This window comes from Penicillium diatomitis, assembly GCF_028827545.1.
Source record: "Penicillium diatomitis strain IBT 30728 chromosome Unknown utg000015l_segment0_segment0, whole genome shotgun sequence".
NCBI classification, from domain to species: domain Eukaryota; kingdom Fungi; phylum Ascomycota; class Eurotiomycetes; order Eurotiales; family Aspergillaceae; genus Penicillium; species Penicillium diatomitis.
The window spans coordinates 1,226,445-1,241,769 of record NW_026623187.1 but is presented as its reverse complement, the minus strand read 5'-3'; the positions used below and the strand labels follow the sequence as shown (position 1 = coordinate 1,241,769).

General features: G+C 50.6%; 6 protein-coding genes across 6 annotated transcripts; 3 read left to right on the top strand and 3 right to left on the bottom strand.

The window, feature by feature from the left end:
- Window positions 1-1,152: 1,152 nt before the first annotated feature.
- N7539_009179 (DNA-(apurinic or apyrimidinic site) lyase APN2) lies at window positions 1,153-3,404 on the bottom strand (the record flags this gene model as incomplete). The annotated part of the gene is made up of 6 exons (XM_056938774.1): window positions 1,153-2,124; window positions 2,180-2,949; window positions 3,003-3,135; window positions 3,192-3,237; window positions 3,295-3,307; window positions 3,377-3,404. 6 exons carry the CDS (start codon window positions 3,402-3,404, stop codon window positions 1,153-1,155), a joined length of 1,962 nt encoding a protein of 653 aa, XP_056786151.1.
- A 286-nt stretch (window positions 3,405-3,690) lies between these two features.
- On the top strand, window positions 3,691-4,513 carry N7539_009178 (cytochrome c oxidase subunit VIa; the record flags this gene model as incomplete). Its single annotated transcript, XM_056938773.1, has 5 exons — window positions 3,691-3,859; window positions 3,959-3,983; window positions 4,070-4,229; window positions 4,297-4,304; window positions 4,468-4,513. The coding sequence occupies 5 exons, from the start codon at window positions 3,691-3,693 to the stop codon at window positions 4,511-4,513; spliced, it is 408 nt and encodes a 135-aa protein (XP_056786150.1).
- A 555-nt stretch (window positions 4,514-5,068) lies between these two features.
- Window positions 5,069-7,728, bottom strand: N7539_009177 (putative anaphase-promoting complex subunit Apc5; the record flags this gene model as incomplete). Its single annotated transcript, XM_056938772.1, has 7 exons — window positions 5,069-5,792; window positions 5,849-5,985; window positions 6,043-6,149; window positions 6,204-6,327; window positions 6,390-6,804; window positions 6,876-6,969; window positions 7,023-7,728. 7 exons carry the CDS (start codon window positions 7,726-7,728, stop codon window positions 5,069-5,071), a joined length of 2,307 nt encoding a protein of 768 aa, XP_056786149.1.
- Window positions 7,729-7,974: 246 nt separating this feature from the next.
- Window positions 7,975-9,022, top strand: N7539_009176 (phosphoribosylaminoimidazolesuccinocarboxamide synthase; the record flags this gene model as incomplete). Its single annotated transcript, XM_056938771.1, has 3 exons — window positions 7,975-8,124; window positions 8,195-8,570; window positions 8,646-9,022. The coding sequence occupies 3 exons, from the start codon at window positions 7,975-7,977 to the stop codon at window positions 9,020-9,022; spliced, it is 903 nt and encodes a 300-aa protein (XP_056786148.1).
- Window positions 9,023-9,231: 209 nt separating this feature from the next.
- On the bottom strand, window positions 9,232-10,408 carry N7539_009175 (CIA30 family protein; the record flags this gene model as incomplete). The annotated part of the gene is made up of 3 exons (XM_056938770.1): window positions 9,232-9,947; window positions 10,023-10,256; window positions 10,327-10,408. 3 exons carry the CDS (start codon window positions 10,406-10,408, stop codon window positions 9,232-9,234), a joined length of 1,032 nt encoding a protein of 343 aa, XP_056786147.1.
- Window positions 10,409-12,432: 2,024 nt separating this feature from the next.
- N7539_009174 (uncharacterized protein) lies at window positions 12,433-14,785 on the top strand (the record flags this gene model as incomplete). Its single annotated transcript, XM_056938769.1, has 5 exons — window positions 12,433-12,545; window positions 12,666-12,798; window positions 12,908-12,998; window positions 13,064-13,248; window positions 13,523-14,785. The coding sequence occupies 5 exons, from the start codon at window positions 12,433-12,435 to the stop codon at window positions 14,783-14,785; spliced, it is 1,785 nt and encodes a 594-aa protein (XP_056786146.1).
- Window positions 14,786-15,325: the final 540 nt, after the last annotated feature.

Here is a 15,325-nt window from a genome sequence, read left to right as displayed (position 1 = left end):
AACATCTCCAGAAAGCTGAAGTCCCGACGAGCGGACCTGGCGGAAAGAGTATGCTCCCCAATTTTTAAAGCCAACAACCCAGATATCTCGGTTCTTTCAGCAAACGACGCATTGATGCAGCTTCTGAGTCAAGTGACAACGCTACAATGTCATCTCAAGCGCTCGCCTTTCCATGCCACACGGTGTCCTTCTTTGAAAGACCAGATAAATGCAGACTTGGATTAAAGTAGCCCCACAAAAACGGCTGGAGGGGTATGTCCCGTCATATTTCGGTGGAGCCACCTGTTGTTCGGGCCGAGATGTGGGCCTCGGAATGCCTCCGAATTAGAGCCAGTCCGTACGTTCATGCAAGCTGCATCATGCCAGGCCGTATTGGAATGCTTCCACGAAGCCAGCAGTAACCCATTCGTGTGCTAGGGTCCAAGAATCTTTCATCTGGTCGGTGTAGCCAGCGCCATCGAGGTCAAGGTCATGTGACTCAAGGATTGCCACTAGCTCGTTCTTGCTCCTGACAATCGTCTTACCGCCCCCAGGTGGGAGAACATTCTGGTCACTAGGCCTCTAGGCAACGATTCTTTACCTACTTTGGACATACTGCTGCCTACATGATCCCACGCCCTGCGAGGAAACAGAGCCTGGAGACGACCGCTTTTGCCCCAGAGGTTCATGGAAATCACCCCTGACTCTCCAATGCCATGTGTATACGTCATTAGTAGTACTGCAGGTGGGTGTTGTTACTACTTGGAAGCACCTCCCTCTACCCGATCGTCCACTGGCGTTACGCTCATAGCTCTCATTAAGGCTTGTTGAATGTAGAGTACCGGGCTGTGGCTTCTTCGAAACACCCGACTATTCACCAACCCACAACTTCACTGGAGGTTTATGCTCACTTGAACAGTAGAATATATTCGTAACAATTGGGGTTTATTTTGTCTGGACTGGTCTAACTAAATATGATCAACTGATCTGCAACTTCGCCGTGTCGTGGAATTCCATCGCGATGATTATCTGTCCCACTGGCGTAGTAGTCATTCATAATGCTGCTTTTCAGGCTCCCGTGCCACCAGTGAATGATGTGTCACGAGAAGGAATACCTAGTTCATGGATGAATCAACGAACCCTCGCTCAATGTGCCGTCAAATTCGTTGTATTTTAGTCTGCCTGTAAGCTCGAGTTCCAGTCACTCGCCCAAATGAACGTGGGACACCGCCACTGCGTGCCCTTTTCCTTCTCACCACTGGGACCCAGTGGTCGCGGGCAGATCCAGAATGCTCGACCACAATTCATTCCTGGTTTCTTGGTAGTGAGAGTGATACACGGCTCTTGGTGGCTATCACATCGAGGGGCCGGTTTCTTCGCAAAGAGCTTGCCCCAGTCTTCCTTGTTGACAATGGGATCGATAAATGTGCCGGTCTGCGATTTTTGGGGCGAAGATTGCGCTGATGATATGCTGACTTGAGAGGACTGCGGCTCTGTCGGAGTTTCGGCGGTGCGAGAGCCTCCAGCATTGATTTCGAAAGGGCCATTTTGCTTTTGTGGGGACGAGGCTCCGTCGAAAGTTGTTTGAGACTTTTCTTCAGTCATCGTCTCGGAGGGCGTCTTGTCATTCTTCTCACCCATTGATTTCGCCTTGAAGAATCCTTTGAGGGTTTTTTGGCCCGTCGCAGTACTCAAAGAGGCCTGATTTACTGATGATCTCGAGCGCTTTATTGGTGCAGTCGAAAGAGGCTGCGACCTCTTCCGCGACGAAATGTCCGAGGTACGTTTCTGGCCCGGAGAAGCGGGAACAGACACTGTCTGAACCACCGCTGATTTTTTTATTGCGGGAGTCACTGTCTCTGGGGGTGTTGATTTATTGGTGGTAGTGGCCGTGGATGAGGCTCGATGAAGAGCAGGAGTGGGCTTCCGCGCAAACATATCCTTGATGCTTTGCCTTTTGTCGACATTGAACTCAGGCAGTAGGCGACCAGACTCAGGTAGCATCCATTGAGATGTATATTCCTGCTGGCGCTCACCGTTCTTGAAAACACCCGGTGGATTCATCAAGTCCAGAGTATGTACCAAGTCTCCCTTGTACGGTACTCTGTCCTTGAACACGGCATAAACAGGACAGTGATCCGAACCCTGAGCGTGCTCATTTTAGCAAGCTCCCTTCGGCACGGCAAATTGGAAGACATACCATCAACCCTTCTTGAATATTGGAATCTGCAAACCAGTCCTTCATGTCGAGTGTGCAAAGCACATAATCTATCCGAGCACCGAAGTTGCCAGGTCGGGTATTGAGCCTGGTGTCCCAGCAGGTATACATGCCAATGCGGTCAGGATGAAACGATCTGCAAATGTCATGCATCACTGGCTGGCCTCTACCTTCATCGCGAGAGCCGATGACTTTGCCGTTGTCAAGCAATTGATTGAAGAGCCTGCGCGATGGAGTTGATACGTATTCATCCTCCGTAGCGGTATTTTTGCGAATTGCCTCAAGAGCATGGGCAGAATCGATAGCCTGTTTCGCTATGTTGATGTCACCTGTCACAAAAACGCGTTTTCCCATGGCAACAAGATTGCGGACCCTCGCATCAAGTGCGTTCAAAAAGCTGAGCCGAAACATATCACGGCTTTCGTCGCGATTGGCTGGACAGTACACCCCGATAAGAACGAAGGCCTGAAACTCAAGTACAACACATCTTCCCTCCGAGTCGAGGACTGCCGGATCAATCGGCTCTTCTGGCGCCTTTTCCACATCTGATTCTCCGTCTTGGTCCTCTGAATCCACAGTTGCGGGTACTCGCAACTGGTCAAGAGTTGGATATCCCCCAATCTGCCGGTCTCCTGGGAGGTCTCGATATGGGATTGTTGAATTTGGAGGGCAGAGTGTACCAAGAATCCCCTCTTCGGCACGAATTGGAGCACAGGTCTCGTTCCGCGTATAGATTACGACTCCAGAATATCCTGTCACTGATGAGCGGGTCGACCTCAAAAGCTTGGAGGGGAATTAGCCTCACCCTTTTTCACCCTAGGTAGGCTGAAATAGCAGTCCCAACCTGGAACTAAGACCATGTCATCGCGAAGGTCTTTCCGCTGAATTTTAGTTTCCTGGAAAACGACAATGTCTGATTCCAGAATTTTGAACATGGCCTATTAGATCCAGTCTTTAGCATCCCGAAGTTTTGACACGAGCCATGACGTCTTACCTCAAAAGTCCGAGTTCCCCTCCATGGCTCGTACGAGAATGGATTACTATGATCAACTGGTGAGCCTTTCTGTTCCGATAAGCCTTAACCATATTTTACGCACCGAATGCCATTCACTATGGACTTTGATTAGCATCATCCAGCTATCAAGGCCCACTCTCCCAGAACGCGAATGAGCCACTTACCGTTCCACGTCGTGATGCGGAGCCCCATGTCCGCGATTTTGGCACAGACCAATACGACATTACCTCGTGCTTATGCTGGAGAAAATTTCGAAGCAAACGAAACCCTAGCTGTTCAATCAAAGCGACCAGGCACCAGCACTCAGAGCTCACGCCCGTGCTGGTAGGTGAGTGTCACGTGACACGTATGGTGTCGTCAGGTTACATAAGCCGGGGGATCACGGGAATCCACTAAAGCGGCTCGGATTTCAACAACGTACGACGTGCCTCGAATCTCTCCCCTCCAGCAAAGTATTTGCAACCCCACAACCGTCACCATGTTCGCTCAGCGCAACATTGCTCGCCTCGCTCAGCGTGCCTCCCAGCAGGCTCGCTCTGTCGCCCAGCGCCGCTTCAACTCCGCCGAGGCCAAGCCCTCTTGGATCGTCGACAACGAGTTCAACCGTGAGCGTGCTGCTGTCAAGCACCACGCTGCCTCTACCAGCGGTGCGTCATAAATGCAATTGGTCCCAAAGTATCGGGCGCATGCTCTCCAGTTTGCGTTGAGCTATACATGACCACCTTACTAACTCAATGGACTTGCAGACCTCTGGCGCAAGCTCTCTATCTTGTATGTGGATCTCTTGGCGTACTAGCGATGCGGACAACCTACTGTCGCCTGAAGGGAATCCCATGACTTACGAAATTTCCTCGCAGCGCCGTCATTCCTTGCCTGATCGGCGGTGGTCTCAATGCCTACAACTTGTGGAACGAGCACTGGGAGCACTGGGACCACATGCCTCCTCTCGAGGAGCGCACCGAGTACCCTTACCAGAACGTCCGTGTGAAGAACTACCCCTGGGGTGATGGTGACAAGGTAAGTTTTGTCAAATGCACGCGATAAACAAGTGAGGAGCTGATGGCTGATCATATTTTGATTACAGACCATTTTGTAAGTGACCATGTCCATGTCTTCAGAGCGTCCACTCTGATTAGTCCTCTGATCTCACTCTTGCTGTTTTGCATACTCTTTATGCATTCCTTCTTGATTCTCCACCACGCATGACAGACATGGTCTTGTGACCTTTGATGACCACACGCTAACGAGCCTCCAGCTGGAACTCCGAGGTCAACTACCACAACAAGGACAAGGCTACCTAAGCTCGTTGACTTCAGTCAGAAATTCAACGATCAGAAGCTCATATGGGAGTCTCATTGCTGCCCGCAGGGGATGTTGGAAATTCGACGTACATGTACATGTATCTCTACTACAGATGTGGCGCGCGAAGCCTTTGAGTCCGCGATTCTGGGGGAGTCAAATTAGTGTTTCGAATCAACTTGAAGCTTTCCTACCGTTTTTTTCTCGCTTCATACTTGTTTCTGCTCATTCCGTCATTGAAATTGAAGTCGCCTGATTCAGTTGACCATGGAGGGACTATTGCGTCTCTCAGGCGTAGAGCTTGCAGGTTAATTTTTGATCGTCTACAACTTAACCTGGCAAGCATAGTTCCGATTGTACAGGAAACCTACGCCATGAATATACAGATAGGGAAGTCATTGGTTTATTTTGCTGCCAACCAGTCACGACGTAGGTTTCGCACATTGTTACAGGAAGTAATGCTGAAGAGGACCATGCTTTGCATTTCTCTGGAATACGGCTTTCACCTTCTATTGAACACTAGGACAGGCACTGATGATAACTAATCACACCCCTCGTCATATCTCCGCGCCTCTGCGCTTTCGCAGATCCAGGTATTTTGCAGCATAGTCATTTGCCAAGACGGGATCGCCCGTCAGATGCATCACGGTAGCCTTCTTGGCCATCATTTCTGTTTGGCCCAAAATATCCTCAATCTCTTCGTACGCATCGTAAGCTGATTCGATGTAGCCCAGGGCACGATTGATGTACTCCTTGGCGGCCATCGTACTCTCTTGTCTTCCTTGGGACCACAGTCCTCCTGCGATGCCCATATTCGCATCAACAAGCAGTGAGTATGCTCGCGCTGTCAGAGCAGAGTCCTCGGCTTCGAGAATCTGAGGTATGATGCTCTCGATCAACTCGACGACGGCTTCGAATTCGCGCAGAGACAGAAGCACAGCGGCAAGTGTACAGATGGCTTCCCATAGGTCGAACAGTACCTTTGATCGATAGGCAATGCTTGCGGCACGCATGGCGAGAGAAAAGCCGTGTTGCGGGCGGCCGGCCTTCTCTAGGATTTGAGCTTTGAGGCAGAGGAACTTTATCTGGCAGTGGATGTCAAAGTTCTCGGGTTGCATGGAAGCGGCGGCTTGTTCGACCATACGCAGCGCGCGGCCCGTGTCGCCTTGACGGAGGGTATATTCTATGGTGTAAAAAGCAAGCAGGAGACGCATATCAAAGTCAAGAAGTTGTATGGCTTGGAGTTGGGCGAGAATGTGTTCCACAGCTACCCTGTCATCCCTGTCGAGAAGTCAGAAATTCTGCAGTGTCGTGCAAGCGTACATCTCGCGGCCTACCTGTTAATTTGCCGTCGCAGCTGAAGAAGACCAGAGTAGTACGCCCAAGAGTTGTTGTACTTGAAAGCTCTCAGCCTTTCTGGCTCGACACTATTCATTCGAATTGTCGCTTCTTTCCACTTGCCCTTTTGTGACAGCTATCGTGTGACACTTAGCTTGGGGTTCGCGTATCGTTCAAGCATTTAAAGACTTACGATTTGACAGTTCCGGTACGTCAACTTGACGAAATCCTCATATGGATGACCATCTTTGTAACATTCGTGGAAGGTCTCCGTGTCAAGCCAAGCAAGATGGGTCGCGCCTGTTCTCGCTCGTTAGTCGACGAAGTGTTTTGGGCCAGTCGGCGCACACATACCTATTCGTGCGTACATGGCACTTCGAAGAAGCATGTACGGCCCAGTGGGATTGGCAAGGGCTTTGGTGACGTTTATGTGGGATGCTCGTACGAATGATTCCACAATGGTAGCAAGACTTTCGCCCTATCTTGTATCAGTGACAGCTCTCTTATGTCATATTCAGACTGGAGTCAATCGACACGCACCTGCTGCATCTCCAGCTTCGCCTCGCTGAGGAATGTCATGCTCATGAGCGACCACATCTCCGTCTCTTTGGACTTTGCCTTGAGGAAGGCGAGACCTTCCTTTTCATTGCCAAGCATACCACTGTTTTGGACTTCTCGCATTTGCTCGGGAAAGGCTTTGCCGAAATGGTATAGCCAGCTCATACAGAAGTTGAGACAATTCATGTCATGAGACTCGCGCGCAATTGCAACAGCCTCTTGCACTGCAGAGATAGCTTCGCCGAAGCACTCAAAGTCAGCTTGGATGATGGCAAGATTGAGAAGCGCAAATTGATAGGCGCTTCGATCGGCGTTGCTGTGCATCGTGTAATCGAAGTACCGATGTAGATTGTCAAATGCAGACGTGTAATCACCAGCTCTCCAAGCGTCAAGATATCTATAATAATCGATCAAATGAGTCGCCATGCTTCGAGAATTCCATGTGTGTGTTTCCCTAAAATCACTCACTCAAGGTAGTAAACCATCGACGGTGCACTTGAATCTGAAGTCATGATACGCTTCAGGTGCACTCGCATCTCCTCTGGAACCCGCCCGCCATGTCCTGTTCAAGATCAGCGCAAAGTTATGAGAAGCCGAGCATTGAAAAGGACATACTCTGCAGCTCGCCGACCTGAAATTCGATAAGTCGGTCTGCGTCCTTGGTGCTCGCAAACCCTTCGTCTTCTTCATTATTCTCGATATCACCGTAGACAACATGCGCAAGATGCGCACTGGAATGAAAATCATCCAGAGGCAAGTTCACATCGATAGGTGCTTGCTTGTCAAATGCGTTTCTTCGGGTCCACATCTGGTACGTCGGCAACCGATATTTTACAAAAGCGGACCACAAGTTCACTGAGTCATGGAATTGTAGCCTCGAATACTCCAAGTATGCTCTGCGCACGAATGCACCGAGAGGCGAGCTCCGGGACAATCGCATGCCCTCATTCTCCGGTGCAAGACCATTGTCGCGATCTGCAATGAGTTCGTCGCGCGTCTTCGTCAACAATGAAGGTAACTCATCGATGTAGAATACCTCGAGGGCATCTAATGAATCCAGAGACCAGATCTTCTTGAGAAACAGATCCCATACTGATCGACCTGGAACAGACGATTCATGGCTAGAAAGTGCTTCTTCAATATCGGTGATTCTTGGAAGGTAATGTTTTTCCCATTGCTTATCGGCGGGATCCAGAGGGAATAGTCCTGCGGTAAGGAAAGACAAGACGTCGACAGTTGCTGAGTTTGGTACGAGCCCATCGGTATAGACTTTGATCAGGCACAGTAGAGATGTTCTCCAAGGGGTCAGATACCGTGCCATTATGTCGAAAGTCAGCCCATTGCTAGCACTGTCTACCCCGTCTTTGTTTCTTGGAGCTCTCGACGTGATTGAGGCGCGTTTAGAGAGGCATGCGATAAGCCATGCGATAAGTGCCTGAGGCGACAAACGAGCGTAATCTGCGGGTGCCCCGCCAAAAAATATGTATGCGACGGATGACGCATAGTAATTCTTCGGTATCCTTCTTCTTCCTCAATTACTCAATCGTTCAATTGACGTATATCCACCATGTCGGAAGCTATCACTAAAATTGATCTGCAGGGCGCTTTGCCTCTCGTTGCCAGTGGCAAGGTACGCGACTTGTATGAGGTCGATGACAAGACACTACTCTTCGTTGCTAGTGATCGCATCTCAGCCTACGATGTGATTATGGAGAATGTACGCATATGAGACAATTCCACATTTGCGCGACGTGACACAAATGCTCACCAGATCTTCGGTTCTTCAGGGAGTTCCCAACAAAGGCGTCTTACTCACACTTTGCACAAAGACCTGGTTCGAGATCTTGACAAAGGCCATTCCCTCCCTGCGCACCCACTTCATTACACTCGACCTCCCACCGCAGATCCCCGAGTCGCTGCGTCCTAAGCTACAGAAACGAAGCATGCAGGTGCGCAAGCTGCGTATTCTTCCCATTGAAGCCATCGTCCGTGGATATATTACTGGCTCCGCTTGGAAGGAGTACCAGAAGTCTGGCACTGTCCACGGCATCAAGGTGGCGCCAGGACTTCAGGAGAGCGAGGCTTTCCCCGATGGTCCAATCTACACACCTAGCACGAAGGCTGAGTTGGGTGAGCACGACGAGAACATCCACCCCGATGAAGGTATGTGGAGGAGCATGGTCACGTGCAGTAATGTGATATTCAGGAACTGGAGTTCAACTCTCTGACCATTCGCAGCGACTAAAATTGTCGGCGAACCCTACGCGTCTACCGTTGCCTCGCTGGCCGTGCAGCTGTACAAGGCGGCTCATGCCTATGCTCTGGAGCGAGGAGTCATCATTGCAGACACCAAGTTCGAGTTCGGCGTGGACGAGGAAACCAACGAGGTTGTGCTGGCCGACGAGGTTCTGACCCCCGACTCCTCCCGCTTCTGGCCCAAGGACTCGTATAAGATTGGGCAAGGTCAGGCAAGTTTCGACAAGCAGTACCTGCGTGACTGGCTGGTCTCTGAGGGCCTCAAGGGCAAGGAGGGTGTTCGTATGAGCGAGGAAGTCGTCCAGAAAACGGCGGAGAAGTATAAGGAGGCCTGGGAGAAGATCACCGGCAACCAATAGAGGGCAATCTAGGGAAGCTTGCACGTAAGAGTCTGGGCGAGTATCATTTCTACATTTCGACATGCCAGACGTCTCGCGTTGACCTCGAGTATGACTTGAACGAATGTCTGAGAATCACAGGATTTTCTTGATCTCTGGCATGAGGTGGTAAGAAGCTGGAAGTGTGTCTTAATGTACAGATATTTTCAATAAGGATGTCACAGGGCTATTTAGTCATCCCACTCTGATTTCAACCCCTTCAGGCCTTTCTCCTTTGGTGTAGCGCCGACTTGACTTGTAGTCTCTTTGCCGCGCTGTTGATCGGTCCACCCCGACTGCAAACCCACATCAAGAGGGAGCGCATCTGTGCCGCAAATGCGCCGCTCCTCTTCAATATCAGCCTCACCCATGCCATTCGTGGCCCAGATCTTGTGAATGCGTAGATCAAATGGTCCCTCGATACGATCCGTGAGACCAATTCCAATGCTCTTCACCCGCGATCGAAGCAAAGATGTCTGTGGCTCCATGACATATCCGTGGTTGGTCCGCACAAATGAAGTGAATGGCAGGAGAACCGTCTCCCACCCAGTAATACCAGCGGTCGTGGCGCTTGAGGATGAAGATAGGATTGTGGACTCGGGTGGGTAATCCGACAGGCCATCTGGAATGTCCCGCGAACGCTGTGACTCTGCGATCTCGGCGTTCTCGTCGGACTTGGCATTCAAAGCCTGCTGCATCGGCGTCTGGCCGAAAACGCGGTGATGCCGCGTGTAAAGTCTGTGTTGGTGGATATCGGTCTCAATGATCGAGTCGGTCTGTATGTTTACGGTGTATCGTCGACCATCGGACTTGATACGAAGTGCCAGGTAGGCGTAGGGGTCCACGTCCCAGTACAGACGGCCAAAGAGCCAGAATCCGCGATCTTGATTGCGGAATGCCGCGTATCCTGTTCACGATAACCCAGGCGATGTCTCAGTCTTGGTGGTCTCTTTTTGAAGGTGCGCGAGTGTGGGAAATGTACCTGTGCGCTCCACGCGCCAATTCGCCGGCAACTTGGTTGAAATATTTCCATGGAAGCGGGCGTGTGCAGGTGTGTTGGAAGCAGGGTCTGCGGGTTCGAAGTCTAGGCCTGCAGTACTGAACCCGCCCACGGCACGGTCGGCCATTGTCTTGCAGCCCGCCACCGTGGAGGCATCTTCGAAATTCAAAAGTGTATAGGGCTTGGTCGGGGTTCCTAGAGCTTCCGCGTTCCATGCTGGTATATGAATGTGTCGCAGTCAGCTTCCTCATCGCTCTGTAAACGACGGCAACATGGCAACACTCACCAATTCTTGAGAGGCGGCCGAGTTCCTCGGCGCTTTTTTTCATAAAGCCACTGGGGGCTGCTAGTCTTCGTGTTGGAATCATCGCGTCTTATGTACCAGTGAGCTGTCTGTGACAGGATCTCGAAATTTTGAAACAGAAGGAGAACTTGAGAAAAAGCTCGAGCTTATTGTGAACTAAAAATGATGTCGGCTCCATGGAGTGGCGTCAGGACCTGCGCGCAGATGTGCCACGATAAGATAAGCAACCTGTCAAGTCCATCGGGTCGGGGCGGAAATGCCAAGGCTGGGCGTCGATTCCACTGCATGTCACATAGCACATGTGTGTATCGACTATCGAGGTACTGACCAACCTAGACGAACAAGCCGTGAAATGTCGACGGAGGAGTGATTGTTCGTGTATAGTCACTTAATTCTCTATGAGCTTGGCCTCTACACTTCCTTGGCTGATGCTTGGACTCAAGGATCCATGTACCTCGTGAAGCTCGTGAACCTCCAGCTGGGAATGTAGACCCGAGTAGATATGAACCTGTGGGTTGTGGACATATACCTATGGATATGCCTAGCCTGATACAGCAGTTGAGCCGCCAGGTGCCAAGCCTCTTCCACCTGCAGCAGGTACCGCACAAGTTACAAACCTCTACTGTATGTCGGGTACGTGTGTACATGAAGACTGTGTTGCGAGTGACAACATTCCAACTGGAAGCTGGAAGGTTTGGTTGATTCGTCGGGGTAATGATGACGAGGTATTCTGTCCTTCCTCAGAGAGTTCGGGTCACCCTCCATGAAGAAATGTGTCGTTAGCCCCCATAGATCGCGGGAATGCGACGGAAATCCAATCGATCATGGATGATTGATCATTCAGTGAAGATCTTTGAAAATGTTGACTCAAATCAAGAGTTTGAACAGCTAATCAATGAGAAATTTTGTAGACAAATTATCGGTATAATCATACCACAAACGTTCTGTGGGGATGGAATCGATTCGGCTACGATGTGTGCTACTGCCGGAAAAAGGCGACGCAAAGAAGTGCCAGAATGGATCCCATTGCTGACTAGAAAGCCTGTGCCCTATCCATCTAAACGAGGCCATAGACCTCGCATAACCAGCACTCAACCCGGTGTTCTGACCAGTATTGAGAAGACAACAAGTCTGTCAATCATTTGAATGAACTATGAAGCTGTAGTAGACCACTGAGGCTCTTGCCCTAACTAGATTTGCCATTTTCCCCCAGCCCCCCAAATTCGTGGCGGGTGCCTCAGCCGACCCAAAAGGGCGGGTTGGCGGATGATCTACCAAAGCTTGATTCCATGGAACTATACAGCATATCCGCTGCTCCTTCCATCTGTTTGCAAGCTGGAAATTTTGCGGTGAAGACCAAACATGCATTGAAGAGCAGTGAAAACAATTCACATTTTTCCATGCACAAATCCGATTAAACCATGGACAGGGACCAACTCGTTTTCGTCACACCGTACCTTGCTTCATGTTGGATGGTATGGTATGAATGAGCTCTCAGGTAGCGAGATGAGCTCGCTTGACTAGTGCGAGCTACATTAGGAAAGCGCCAAATTCAGCATCGGTCTTCTTCTGTCGGCCGCCAACAAGCTTGATCCATGGATTGCACCTTTTTCATACCTCCCCAGCAGCCTGTAGCGCAGCAGACTCTGAGCATCAGTTGGAATCATGATGTGACAATGACTCTCCCCTACTTCTGCGACGCTTTCTATAGGGCTAGTTCTGACTCAAAAAGGTGTGCCCCATAGTCCCATTTCTCTTTGATCTCCCCGGATCCATGGCTCATTAGTGATCACCCCAGACTTTCGGCCGCAAAATAAGGCATCGCCGCCGCTTCTTTAGGGCATTATGCAAAATAGGAAAAGTCTTCTCCCGACTGGGATGCGGAGGATGATCAAAAAGATGACGAGTTCCAGCTACATGTACTCATCCTCTGCATCCCAAGTATTTTCTTCCTCCACCGATCTGTCTCAACGCTTGTCTGCAATACGTGAACTTTCTCGTATCTCGCCCACAGCATCGTTGGCTCTATTCGTCTCTTGATAGTTGATTGTTGTGAGCAAACTCATCTCCATGTGTCAAGAGACCAAAATGGCGGTCCAGGCTATGGCTGCAGTCCCACGCAGCGATCGTCTGCAAGAGGAGCCTTCGGGCAAGAATGCGCAGGGATTGTTCCCGCCAGCAGCGTGTATCTTTGTTGGCAAGTAAGTCAATCCGTCACTTGACGCGGCACTTCGTTACTCTGTACGCCGAGGATGATTAGAAAGGGACGTGAAAAAGAAAGCAAAGGGGATGTGGTCTTTACTAACCATGCTGCATGATAGTCTTTCTACCAGAGTGTCCCCCGACGCATTAGTCGAGGAGCTGGAGTTTCTCTTCAGCGAGTTTGGCCCTTGCCATGTCAAGATCAAACAGGACCGGAAAAAGGGCCTCCCTGGGGCGTTTGTTCAGTATGAGGTAAGTTCCCTTATCCTTTTCAATGAAAGCAACGCAGTCTCTTTGGATTGTGTGCATGGTTCGTGGTCATGAAGAAGCTTCCATTCTGATATCATTCTTGTCCGTTCAGCGGGTGGAGGACGCAGAGGCAGCCCTGGCGTGTGAAGAGCCAGCCTTCTGTTACGGCCGTATGCTGAGACTCGAGAAGGCCAAAGCCCAGCGTAAGTTGAGACCTCCGAGACACAATTTGAACCATTATCAGCAACTTGATATTGACCTGATACAGGTGTTGCGTGCCTTGGACTTCGTTCTCTACAGCCCGTCACCAACCAGGACGTGGTTGACGTTATGGCCAATCGTGGTACCCTTGAGGACTGCACAATTGAGTCGCAGCAGACCGGTCTGGGCAAGTGGACCGACGTAGCCAAAATCACGTTTGCGTACGTCGATGACTATCGTGATGCTATCAAGGTACGTGTTTGTTTGCTTCTCCCTCGAGGGCCCCCCGTCTTCGGAGTAGTGGGCTTGCCCTACCTTTTCCAACCTACTGTCTTCGCACATCAACACGCCAGCATTTCATCTCACTCCTTTTCTGCCACCTCTCTTTAATCCCCATCCTTTTCTTTCATTCTTCCTTACTTTCTTCTCTTCCCAACCCAAAAATTACATTCGCCTGCTACCTGCTTCAAAATTCCTTCACAAGAAACATACTGATCTCATGCTTACTCCACTCGTTCCTGCGCAGGACTTTCACGAAGACGAAAAGTTCTACCTGCATCCTTACGAAATGGAGAACAAATCCGACTCTCATGGCTCCGCGGAAGGCTCTGCTTCCTCAACCGCGGTGAATCATCAACTTCCTCCACGACCCAAGCACACTTTTGGGCGTGGTGGTCATCGCACTCGTTACTACCATCACAACCGCAACAATAATTCGGATGTCAATGGCTACCATCACTTTCATCGCCAGAACTACCAGAACTTCCAGCACTACCAGAATTTCCAGCACTACCAGAACTACGGTCAGAATGCACATGCCGGTTACATGGGTGCTCGTCCTTCACCTGACATGTGGGCTCCTCCTTTCATGGTTCCCTTCGTGCCCGGTAGTGGCATCTATCCTTGGAATGGACATCAGCATCCCAATTACCAGGGACCAATCTATCCCGGACATAACTACATGCATCCTCCAGCCAACTATGGCTACCAAAACACATACTGCCACCCTTATCCACCTAACCATGGCCATGCCGAGAACTGGGCGCACCATCCTCCAGCCAACTGCGGCTACCAGAATCCATACCACTACCCTTATCCACCTAACCAGGCCCACGTCGAGAATTGGGTGGGCCATTCGCACATGCCTCATCGTCTAAGCCCCAACGAGTCCTGGACTGACACTGCCAACACCCCTCCGACACCACCAGACGAGAAATCTCCCGCCACTCAGAAGCCTCTTGTCATTGTCCGACTGCCAGAGAGCAACACTGCGAACACCGCCACTCCTGTTTCTGACAAGTCAAGCGAGGCTGCCCCATCCACTGTGGTGCCCCTGGCTGAGAATGCCACCTCGGTCAAGGAAGAGACCGCCGCTGAAGACGAAGAGACCGTTGGCGGTTGTCCCTGGAACCCCAAGGTCCGCGAGAAAGCCCCCCGTCTCGTCTACGTCCACAACCCCAACGAAAAGGAAGACGAAGAGCGAGTTCGAGCCAAAGTTGAGCAGCTCTGCCTCGAAGAGGAAGCCAAGAGGGCCGCCATGGGAATTGAAGATGACGAGTCCGTCACTGAAGTCGAGTCTTGCTCGCGCTCTGAGTCCCGCGGAGGATCTGCTGCTCGTCGTCGCTGTCAGTCTCAGTCCTCATCGCTGTCTCCAAGCCATGCCTCGACTTCTCGCTCGCGCTCGGTCTCGGCTTGTGGTCCGCGATCTGGCTCCCCTCTCAAATCAAGCATGTCGGTTCACGAATGCGATGCATATGAGTCCTCTATGGACATTGCCTCCATGGCATAGAGGCGTACAAAAAGCGACATAACATTGCTGCTTCGAAACTGCTTCTACACACCCTTACCCCTTCCCATTGCTTCTTTTTTGTTCTCGCTGCTGCTTTCACTTGCTTTTGTTATTTTGACTCGGTGAATTGGACCTTGGATCGAAAATGAGCCTGAACATGCATTGAGATTGGCATCAAATTCGAAAATGCATCAGACAAAAAAAAGATCATCATCCAGTTCTTAGATTGATACAGGAGTCTCGGAGTGCACACGGGACAAACAGATTGGAATTCAGCACAGTTATGGAGTTTGATACGTCCCGATCCCCCTTTCCTTGTTTTTGATTTTTTTTTCTTGGCCTTTTCTCCCCCATGATGCGACACCCAGAAATACGAGAGCACGAAACACACAGACACGAACAAGAAATGCGTGAAGCCACGAGACACGAAGAAAGAATGACCATGAAGTCACCGCCCACAGAGACAGGACGGTGATCAAGCCACGAGCAACGAGAAATGAAAGATGATGAATGCCACGAGAAACGAAAAAAAAAACAACG